The sequence below is a fragment of the Elephas maximus genome, chromosome 6 (genome assembly GCF_024166365.1).
Source record: "Elephas maximus indicus isolate mEleMax1 chromosome 6, mEleMax1 primary haplotype, whole genome shotgun sequence".
Taxonomy (NCBI): Eukaryota; Metazoa; Chordata; class Mammalia; order Proboscidea; family Elephantidae; genus Elephas; species Elephas maximus.
In genome coordinates this window covers 112,842,825-112,854,871 of record NC_064824.1, presented here as the reverse complement: position 1 = coordinate 112,854,871, position 12,047 = coordinate 112,842,825, and the positions used below count along the sequence as shown (strand labels likewise).

At 34.8% G+C, this 12,047-nt stretch overlaps 2 protein-coding genes across 4 annotated transcripts in view; both read right to left on the bottom strand.

Annotated features, from left to right (window-relative positions):
* The window catches only part of VWC2L (von Willebrand factor C domain containing 2 like), a 182,687-nt gene extending 176,306 nt beyond the window's left edge, over positions 1-6,381 (bottom strand). Inside the window, exon 1 of the mRNA XM_049888091.1 lies at positions 5,992-6,381. Coding sequence (XP_049744048.1) covers positions 5,992-6,381 — 390 coding nt within the window. The remainder of the gene's footprint in view (positions 1-5,991) is intronic.
* A 3,783-nt stretch (positions 6,382-10,164) lies between these two features.
* The window catches only part of SPAG16 (sperm associated antigen 16), a 1,001,052-nt gene continuing 999,169 nt past the window's right edge, over positions 10,165-12,047 (bottom strand). For all 3 annotated transcript variants that reach the window (XM_049888941.1, XM_049888942.1, XM_049888944.1), the window contains one exon: positions 10,165-10,403. In XM_049888941.1, coding sequence (XP_049744898.1) covers positions 10,228-10,403 — 176 coding nt within the window. In that variant the 3' untranslated portion in view covers positions 10,165-10,227. The remainder of the gene's footprint in view (positions 10,404-12,047) is intronic.

Genomic DNA, 12,047 nt, shown 5'->3' with positions numbered 1-12,047 from the left:
TGCCCTTTATAAAAACTGCTGCAGTGGCAGAGAAGTGAGGAGGTGAGTAACCAAAACAAACAAACAAAAAACCATGGCCACTAAGTCAATTCCGATTCATAGTGACCTTATAGTAGGTGAGTGGAGAAATAAATTGTGTTTATGCAAGGTGTTGATTATTAGTCCCCTCAACTGAGATTTCTCTACAGCTTCCATTTTTCCTATTCTTTCGTATATCTGGTCCTCCCATAGCTTCTATGCCTAGCTGCCTTCTTTTCTTTTTTTATGTTAAAAACATCCAGACATCAAACAAATCTCCCAAACCCAAATTCAAAATCCTTTCTGCTGAAACATTTTTACAGATTTAATGTTACAATATTTGGCATGCATGGTGGGGCTATAGATTGATGAGACAGCTGTAAAAACTTTCCTCATGTGAATACACCCATTAAAAAGCAAGTAAGTTTTAACCTAAACTGGCTTAGGATATAGTGGGTGTGAAAATTTGTCAAAATACTCCAAGTGTTTAATTTTCTGTCCTCTTTGCTTCTTTCCTCAAGACTTAAATATTCAATACAAAATTCAGGGCAAAAACTAGGCAGCCTACCACAGCATGAAAGCATGTTCATTTTATTTAAAAAGCAACAACATACACATAAAATGAGAGGCATGAGAAAATATTCACCTGGAATCTTTCAAATAGAAAAATCAGAGACCAGATCAACTGTCTTTGGCCATAGCGGGAGAAGCACAAAGGTCAGTGCCTACAGAGAAAGGCAGATCGTGGACAAACCCAAATCCAGAATTAGGGACACTAGGTGTTGACTGAAAAAAATCACTTAAAAATAAAACAGGCTATGCAAAAGCTGAAATAAGAAGCTCTAGTTCAACCGCAAATAGTATAACCTTCATTGTATGACCTCAAATTAAATCAGAAGCTTTGAAGTAGAAATAAATATACAGAAAGACTTATTCTAGTAGAGTCAGAGTTACAAAAAAATACTGAGCAAAATAAGAAATTATTTCTCCTTTTGGGAAACTCAGCGTGAGATAGTTAAGCATAGGGGCAAAGCTGATACAGCCTACATTTCCAAACAACTTTTTTTTTTTTTGGTAGGAAATGCTATTGCAATTTATTATTTATACTCATTATTTTTTAAAAAAATAGGTTCCAGTGTCATTTTGCCTGGGTACACATAAAAGAAAGATGAGAGAACCCTACTATACAGTGACCTTTTCTTAGTACAATATTACCAGAACACTGGAGGATTCAGTTTTCAAAAGGAGTAAAGAAAAAACCATCTTCAAAGCTTCATCAGTAAATGCTGGGTAAAAAAAAAAAAAAAGTGAAACAAAAACAAAAAACACTTCAGTTTCAGATTTGTGAACATTATTCTCCTCAGATGGCACATGTGGACCAATCTACATTTGAATTTGGTATGGTCATAAGGGGGACTTATGTTCTACCATCGTGTAGGGTGAGAGATCTTACCTAACACACTGGGTGGTCACTGTAATGCTGAGATTCAGACTCAGATGCAGGATCAGACTTGGGTAGGAAAGGGTAAGGAGAGGGGGAAGAGAGAGAAGAGAGTAGAAGCAGGATGGAAATAGGAACTCTATCAGTGAATCTGTGTCAACTTTAGCTGCCAAGAAGGCACTCTCTCTCTAAAATCTGAGTGCTTCCTTAACTAATCAAAATGAAAAGATGAACACATAAACAGAAACTAAGGTATCTTGAAGGAGCTCTAACTTCGTTATTCTATAGGCTCACTTAAAATCTGACCCTTTGTATCATTCACCAAAAAGCATATTCATTGCTTGTTACATGTGTCTCTCTATGTGCTGGGGGTTGGGAATACAGAAAAAAAGAAAAAAACAAACCACTGTTTCTAGTATCAAAGTGTTCACCATCAAATAGGAGAGACAATGATTTCACATCAAGTTTATTAATTCAGTGTAATAGAGGCCATGGAGGTGGTGATTAAAAGCTTGAATTTTGCGGCCAAACTGTCTGGGTGTGAGTCCTAGTTCTTCCACTTTTCTAGCTCTGTGACCTTGAGCAAGTTACCTATACTTTAGTACTCAGTTCTCTCATCTGTAAAACAGGACTAATAAAAGTATAATTATCATAATGTTATTATGAAAATGAAATGCATTATAATTCATTTAAAGTTCTTAACAGTGTCTAACCACAATTACTGCTGTAACGGGGTGCACAACATGTTGGGAAGTATATAGGAGAGGAGCGAGACCCCAGCCAGGATACAATGGTAGGATGAGAGAACTGAGAGTCTTCCTAGTTGAGATGAGATCTGAATGGAGCCTTGAAGTAGCCTAGTAGGACTTATACGAGTGAACAATGGTGAAAGAGTGTTTCACACTGTTGCACAGAACAAACACACAGGAAAGAGAAGTCACTGAGAATTTGAGGTACTTGGAGTGGTGAATGTTAGGGAATGGTGATTTTATTCTGAAAACGATGTCCTGAATGATTTTGTGCTATGCATGTTAGTCGTCTCATCTCCCTCACCTTTTTTTTTTTTTTTTTGCAACAAACCTCTGGCCCTCCCCACTCTGCCATTAGTTTCTCTTCATCTTTGTTCAATTCTATACTTGGTTACAAACTAATCTTTTTTTAAAAAATCATATTTAATTAGGTCTTCTCTGTTTTTTTTCTCTGTACAACAACCTGCACTTTATTTCATTATTCTTCAGACCAAATAGAAATATTTTGGCCCAGTACTCATTTCCTCCCATCCACTGTCCACCAACACATCTCCAAATATGCCACTCTCTTACTAGAGGAGCACTTTAGTCAGATACCACTTTCTGTTATTCCCATGTCCCTCTTCTTTGCAGATTTTACACATTTCAATCTCTGATTTTGCTCAGGAAGTTTCCTCTTTGGAATTCTTATCTTCACAGATCAATTTTAATTACTTTTTTAAGAATAGCCTCAACTTTGACCATTCAGAAGGAAGAGAAGTCTTACTTGACCAAACTTCACACAATGTTGATAAGATTTTGACTCCACATCCCTTGCAATTTGTATTGGGGCTTTATAATCATAAAATTAACTCCAGAAATTTTTTCCCCTTCTCTCCCCACATTGATGAAGTCCTTCCTTGTGAGTAGAGACTTTGCCTTCCGCATATTCTACTTTTCAATTTAAGTACGTCTACAGTATCTTGTATAATAAAGAGCTCAATAAATGCTTGCTGAATTAATCTATTATATGTAAAGAATATTTCATAATATAAATTCTTAACACATCAAGATTATTACATGAAAGTTCTATGCATCTTCAAAAATAAGTTACTTCTGTCTTGATAATCAGGTTGGGGGAGGATCAAGATGACAGAATATGGAAAAGATTTACTTAGGGATATATAGTTCATAGGAATAAGGAGAATTTTTTTAAAGAAATTGAAATTATTTTAATTGAATGATTTTAAAGTTGAGCTTCCATTATAAGATGTGGGTGAAGATACAAAGGAATTCAGAATTTAGAGAAAATCCATGGATATTAGAGTTTAGAGAGAGAGAGAAACAACCATTTATTTAATATCTCTTGGGTACCAGTCATCACAAGGCTAATAATTTCACATAAATTATTTCATTAAAGCTTTCCAATATCTCCTCCCACAGGAAGGTAATCATTATTATGACCGTTTTATAGCCAATATCATGGAGGCGCAGAATGGTTAAGGACGCCATCCAAAGTCGTATATCCAAGTGATGAATTTGGGATTTGAATCCAGGTCTACTTGACTCTAGAGCCCAAGTGCTTTGAGTGGTTGTGTAGACTGTATTGTTAAAAAATAGAGTTAAATAACTTGACAATTATGGGCAAGTAACTTTAAACTTCCTTGGTCTCAGTTTCTAACTGTTAATGACGAACTTCCCCTAGATAATCTGTAAAGATCTTTATGACTCTATAAATCCTTGTGAAAAAGTATCACCTGTTTTCTTCTTTTTAAAATTACTTTTAAAAAGAACTCATGGCACATAGAGCCAGGTAGAAAAATCTATGTACATCAACTGGTTATATTATATATTGATTATAATCCAAGCTCAAGCCCATTGTTGTTGAGTCAATTCCAACTCATAGTGACCCTATAGGGCAGAACAGAACTGCCCCATAGGGTTTCCAAGGACCAGCTGGTGGATTTGAACTGCCAACCTTTTTGTTACCAGCCAATCTCTTAACCACTGCACTACCAGGGCTCCCTGACTATAACAATAATAATAAAAAGCATATAATTAGAGGGGGTAGGGAGTTATTATTTAAATATCTATGCACTATTTGACATATTAAAAATAGCTATTGCCTCTGTGATAAAATGAAATCTAATAGAGGAAAAGCAATTGATAGCATTTTTAATGGGAGTTGACTAAGTTCAAACAGTCTATTTTCTTATTTATTTAATATTGATTACCAAATTATATAGATCTAAGAAATTTTATATGATAATTCTCTTCAGTTTGGGTTAAATATGAGGTGTTGTTCCTATGTTTTTATTGCATTCTAGAAGAGAGTGACATGATTCTAGAGCCATCTCTAGAATCAAATCATGTGTTACGTACTTGTATTTACTCCTATTAATCTGCAAGTAAAAATAGCAAATGTCAAGGTTTATCCAATATTTTAGACTATATACACCTTCAATTACCATTTGTTGTTAACAATGATAATTTTACTAACTTTTCAAGCTTCTAGCTTCTCAATATTCTACAAGATAATATAATACCTGAAAGAGAAAAGTCTAGAATAATATTCATGTCTATGAACATTAAATGTGATAATTATCATTAAAACTTTCCCTCATATCCTAAGGAATCTACTTAAAATTATTAGGTATTTTTGGATAAATCAGAAATGATTTGAACCCAGAACTTGGAACAGACTGAATGTTAGTGAAATACCAATACACAGAATCCTTCTGCTACTCTTATCATCAGTCAAAATTTACTTTTTACATGTTAACTTCTGGCACCATTTGACTCTTGTGGAGAAAGAAGTTTGGTCTGCACTAATAACTAAGCCTTCTTCTCTCAAACAGAAACAGTCACATAACTGGAAACCAGCTCTACCTTCTTTTACCTATAAAGTTCTCAGTCATTTGTCACAGAACTTGGCTAGATGAAATGAGAACACTTTATATCAAGCCATCAGTATAACAGACACTCCAAGGCACAAACTGCCATTACATTCAAGGAGGACATTTTTGATGTATTAATTTATATCCTCAGGCTTCAGAGCTGGCTTGTAGGACATCATAATTAAAACTAGCCATTGGAGAAAAGAGACCAAAAGAGCTAAAAATGAACTCCAGGTACTTGAAAATATGACACAAGCATTAAAAAAAAAAAGACCAATAAATACCATGGAGACTGAGAAAATTGAAGTTTTTTTTTTTTTTTTTAAACTACTTTTTACAATGGACTGAGATAAAATTCAGTTCTTTGTGGGATCCTGGAAGAAGAAGTCTAGTTAGCAGAGAACAGAATGGGTTTATAGTATGTTCTTAATATGAAGTCCACAGCTCAGTTGTGTGTCTCTGTAGTGCTTCCTTTTCCACATACTAAACAAGTAATTCTAGACCACAGTAAAATGGTTCCAAATACCAGCTAATCAACCACAAAAAAATCCAACAAGATTTAAAAATTAGTTTACAAGACCCATAGTCTATAAATAAAACTAAGTTTCCCCAAGAAGACACGTGTTGTAATAACACAAAAGAAAAGTTCAAAGGCAAAATATAAAAGACATCAAGATGTCCCACATAGTTCTGCAGGGAAACGACATTATGAAACACCAGAGATTATTGATCAGCAAACCAATTCACTACTTGTTGACCACAGGCTACTTATGTTATGTAGAATAATACTGTTTTCAATTAAGAAGGAGATTTAAAAATATAGTTTTCTAGCTTTATTTTTTAAGTAATATTCTATGCATGTGGTGTGAAACGTTAGTATTCAACAAATATGGAGGGTCATTCATACCTTAAATTCCTCCAAGATTTTGTAATTTTTCCCATGATATTCACAAAAGTTTTTCACTTCTTTGCACTCAGGACAGCATCCATTATGTTCCACTTTAGTACACTTTGGGTGAATTTTAGGGCATTCGGGCTGGTCGCAAACAGGTCCATCCAGAGCACAGACACACGGACAGTTGGAATGCCCTGGGAAAAATCGTTCTCCCAACTTGTATACAAAGCCGCTGTCATCCACACACCCTTTCCCTCGATAGTCATCAAAGATCAGATTATCATTACTGGAGGTCTGATCGCCTTCATCAGCAGGGTAGTCTTCATGACTGATGGCAGCAGAAGTGACCAATCCAGGGATGACCAACAGAAGTACGCAGGCTTCATGAATATGAAGAGCCATCCCCCTCCTCAAAGACTTCTGGATGTGCTCCTAATATTAAATATACCCAGTTGCTTCCATGGGAATACAAGAGGGGTAGGCTGAAAATAAATATTTAAAGAGAATAATTTGACATACAAAAAGAGAATATAGATTTAATTAAGGCCATGCTCTTAACCTGTTTGTTAGGGATCAATTTCAGGTACTAAGACTTCAAATAGACTAAGTTCATGCAACTGTTCACACTTTATTAAGAAGTTTTGAGAGTTGATTCTTGGCAATATATACATTCAAATTTGTCATTTATGGTGTATTTTTCTCAGGAAACTTCAGTTTGAATTGACCTGCTGAATTCCAAAGGTCTGGCTTTGTCTGACTTACTTACAAGAAGTGGTTTTACTAAGCCTCAAAAGGTGGTGACAAACAGCTACTTATGAATAGCTCAAGGATATTTGGACTTACATTTTCTATTATTCTTAAAACAGAGAGTAAACCAGTGATGGGATGTATGTATGTAATAAGCATCTGTATCAAAATCAAAGAGGTTAGTCAGGAAAAATAATAATTCTAAAAGAAAGGGAATAAAACAACAGTTGAATGTAAATTCTAATTGGGGCAGAGCTGGGATAAAGCTAGTATTAAGGCTTCCCTACTTCTTTATGCTCAGAACTGGAGAACAACGATAGTCTCAGCATGGACTAACATGTTTCAGGGAACAAGGATCTGGATTCCGAAACATGGCTAAGAATAAGAACAGTAAAAACTATTTCTCGCCAAATAAAATAAATTTAAAACAATAAAGAGTAAAATAGAACTCAGCATATTGAAGAGGATTTGGCAAGAATAAAATGATTTGTATTATTGTCCAGATCTTGATTTCATTCAGGAGGTAAGCTTCTAGTGGGCAGGAAAGATGTATCTGTTAATAGTTTTTACAGCAACTTGAATCTAGCGTTCACATAATACTATTGTCACTATAACAAAATAACTACCATTCATACAATCTTGAAAATATAATTCTCCTTTGAAATGTCAAAATATTTGTATTTAGGCAATTTTCATAAAAAAGCCAGCATAAATTTGTTTATGGAACTTTCTGAATACTGTGATGGAGTGTTGTTATTCATAGTAAATAGGCTTTATTAATTTTGGTGGCATTGGCTCTTGTAAACTTTACTTAGTATTAGTACTTAGTGTGGAGTGTTGGTAGTGGGTTTTTATATACAAGTGACTAACTCACACAAAGGCTCTGGGGAAGCTGTGCCTTTTGGGAGTAATAGAGAAGGAAAGCATTGGCAGATAGCTCACGTCTATTTAAATACTATTGGTTTTATGCCAATATCACAAAGATTGTATATAGGACATTTTCAGATCATTTATAAAGTCATTTATTGGTTTATTTTCAGATCATAATAAGAGCAATGATAAACTATCTCTTTTCAGTTTAACATAGAGATGATGGTTTCAAATAAGATTACAAGATAGTTTTAGGAAACTTTTCATGCATTATTTTATTATATTGTGCATTTTAAGTTAAATATGCAAATTCTAGTAATAGAAAAATGGAAGGCAGAATATTCATGTCCTCCTTCCAGAGAAACCTGCCATCTGATATTAAAAATCTTCTGGGGGAGGTATGACTTCTTTTAAAATGTGTCAAAAATAATGATTCATGACAGAACAAGAAAATTCAAACCTAGAATTCTACTTGAGAAGCTGGAAACTCCATTGACAAAGCATTTTTTTTCTTAAATTACTACAGAGGCCACAAACATAACAGAAGCCTCTGAAAAGCATAAATATATTCTACTAATTAAACATGCTATTATACATCTCTCATGCATTTGGGAAGTTTGTGTTGGAACAAAAGGGAGCTATTGTGCTTCCTTATAGTATTCCTGTAGTATCTGTCAGTACATGCAAGACAAGTCACAGAAAATACACATAGCATTCTGCTTCAAAAGGACATAGGCAGAAAATGATCTCTTTGCAAGCTACAGGTAGGCATTAATGTGTCAGGTTATGCTAAATGTAAATGTAAAGGTAAAAATTGGGGTGTAAGGCATACTATATATAAACATTAAACATGCTTTTATTATATAAAATACATTTTAAAATCTGCATGAAGAAAACAGTTTTCTTCTTATCAAAACAAAGTTCTATGGCTATTTTTTTAAAAAGCAGCCTTCTTTATAAATAAGGTTCTCTAGCGCAATTTACGACACTATTTATTTTGGAGACAGAACATTAGAAAAAACATACAATATTTATCTGAAGATTTTAATAAGTATGTAAACATTACCAAACTGAAGATTACTTCCCAGCCAAACTTTCCCCCCACCCCATATTGCTACATATGATTTTCAATGACTACATCTATTTATTTGGAAAAAAAAAAAACTAATGTCATAAGATACACTTACCTAATCACTCTGGAGGTTAATGGTGGTGGTGGGGGTCACAGACCAATATGAACTAAAAGGTCAGGTATGTTTTAGGAAAGCAGCTTCTCTTTAATTACCCAAAGAATACATTTTCAGACATGAATTACAGGCAATCCATTCTTTCTACCTCCCATTTCAAAACACAGTCAAGAAGCAGTCTCCCGCCCTTCCAGGGAGAAACACAGCAGACACACATAAGAAATGAGCTTTGAACCTGTCTTCAGAATTCAAAGCAAGAAGCAATGCTGGTCCTGTAGAAATCCAGACCCCAGTAGTAGAATCATGTTGAACTTATTTTTAGCATTTTCCCAGATCCTTCTATGAAATTTCCCGGTTGATTACGCCTCCTCCACACATGAGTTCACTTACACAGTGTTTGCTACGGCAGTAGAGGTGATTTGGCTAGGCTCTCAGGATCACAAACAGCAACAGCATGCTACAGCTTAAAGCCCGCTCCGCCGGCAATACCATCAGCATCATCCACAATATGTTGTTTGAATCCCCTCTTACACACCAGAAAATGCTAACTGTGGACGTGAAGGAAAGGAGCAACTTTAGCTGGGTTTCTGCATCACTGAGATCAGTTCGCAGACCGCTGATTAGGAGCTCATTCTGCCGGCAGCCGGGAATTCCTCAGCACCACGGACAGCGCCAACAACTGGCTTCTGAGCCCAGCTCGGTCGAAATCCCCGAGCTGCTTTAGACCAGGCTAGAGCGTTCTCTAAGCAGTCGCACTTCATACAGCGGATGCGTGCATGAGGAGGAGGAAGAGCGTTCTACGTGTGAGATACTTATTTGCATTGAAATTACAATAACAACAACAAAATCATCGTAATTTTACCTAATGCATTCTTGGATGGGCTGCAGAGATGAAAGTTCCGGAAGAGCCCTGCATTTAGATTTAAGCCATCTGCAGTCCGCGGTTATTATTAATAGATGCATAATCATTGCCTAAGAATCTGTGAAAATGAATGTTCGCAGATTCTGCTTGACCCTTGGCTTGCAGAAAGACTTTCCTAGTGTTAGATGATTAAACTTCAGGTCTTTCTGCAGCGTGGATTTGATGGGGGGGGGGGGGTGGGGGGGAGTAGACGGGTTTTCTGCGGTTTGTTCTCTAACATAAAAGATCAATCTCTTGTAATTCATCTAGTCTGTCATTAGGCGTCATTGTAAAGCTGTTTCTTCTAAACCTCTAGCAAAGATGCTCTGTCTCTAAATTCTTGTCAAAATGAGAGAGAGAGAAAAGACCCAGACACAAATAAATGGCAGAAAGTTATTATTTTTTTTATTATTGGTAATAGCATGAGGACTAAAATATATACCTGAAGCATGTTTTAAAGCAAATTGTAAATGTTACCTGCTGGTATATTTAACCAGTCATTTACTGGTTGGGAATGCCCTCCGCAATGAGATATGCTGACCATCAAGACCACGTTTGAACCGTGCCGTCAGAGCCTCCGGAAAACAGGCTCTCCCCATCGTGAGAAAACACCACTGTGTGCGCCTCGCTCTCGTGGCCCATCAATTTGTGGATCTGCCCTGATTTCAGATCTAGTAAATGGATAACTCCATTGCCACTGGCCTGAGCTAAAACTCGACCTGAGAGAGAAAAAGAGAGAGAGAAATCAAAGTTTTATTTCAAGCAATCACAGTATATAAGCAATGGGACATTCTGCTTTGTTTCATGTGTAATTCAACAAACTTCCATTTTATGTTAGATACCAACTGATAAAGTTGAATTAACTCCTGTCTGTACTGGAAATAATTTGAATCAAAACTAAGACAAATGAATGACTATATTATAAAATTTTTGAATACGTAAATGAAAACTAGTGCCCTATCTGCCTTTCTTGAAGAGGTCAACAAATGCCCTGCTATTCTCCTTATATTTGTGATTAATAATTCATTTTCAAGAATATTATTTAAAGCAGCTATGCAATGTAGTTTTCTTTTTCAAATAAATTATATGTTAAAAAGTTTTTAACAGCAAAGGTTTGGAAATTTATCTACGACCAAGTTTTATATCATGGATAATTTATATTTTAAAATTTGAATTCTTTAAACTTATTTATTATGATTCTGTCTAAATCATTAACTTATAACAATATACATTTCTGCTTTCAAAATTGTGATACTCATGAGAACTTTTTTTTTTTTTTTGGAGTTGAGGGCAAAATGAGTACCTTCATTTCAAAGATGACTTAGCCACTTTCACTCTAATTTATATTCCAAATTCAGTTAAACTAAGCTGTGTTACATAAGAGAGCTAAATACAACACAGACTATTCTCATAACTTTTATATTGCATATATTTGAGTGAATTTTTCCCTAAAGTGAAAACAAATTAGCAATCCAGTTTCAATTAATACTATTTCTATTAAGGTCAGAAGCAAACTACCAGGGAATTTGGAGGCAAGTAAAAGTAATAGAATATGTTTACATAAGCTCAATACTTAGGTTAAATAAGAATATGAGTACAATGCATGGGATTTATCTAACTACAATTAGAAGGTATGTTATCATTTTAGAAATAATATCTAAAATGAACTAAACTCTCTCTATATGCTAGATACTATATTTAGTATTTGATATGGATTATCCCATACACAATTTATAGTAATAAATTGTAATTAAGCTAGCACTTAATTACAAACACTTTGAATTCAGAGCCTGGGAATTTAACCATTTTGTTTTCTATATCCAGAGTAGCATTGTTATCAATGACGTCTTCTTGACAGATTTTAGGTAGGTGACATATTGTGAAAATAGATTTGTTCATTTCTTAAAAATAATTCTATAATGAGATCACCATAAAATTCACAGTGAAATATTTAATCACAAATTATACCCCAAATGGTCATGAATATCTCCAAAACAGAGAAAAGTTAAAAATGTAAAGCTAACCAGGATAAATATGGCCTATTTGCAAACCTTTATAACTACTGGGCTTCTTCATCTAGAACAAAGCCTGACACAGCAAAGATCCTTAGGATGGATTAGGGTGTCCAAAGCAGCAGATGTGAATATTTATTATATACCCTCTTCTACTGTCTTTGCTGACTGAGGCATTACATGTGGATTTCACTTATAGCTACACTCTATAGGCAATTGCTGTTTGTGATTTTCTTAAGAATCAAATAACTTTTTTTTCCCCTCATGGTTTTCATATTGCTATAGTTAAAAAAAAAAAAATTTTTTTTTTGGGGGAAGGGAAAAATATTATTTTCTATTTTTAAAACCAAG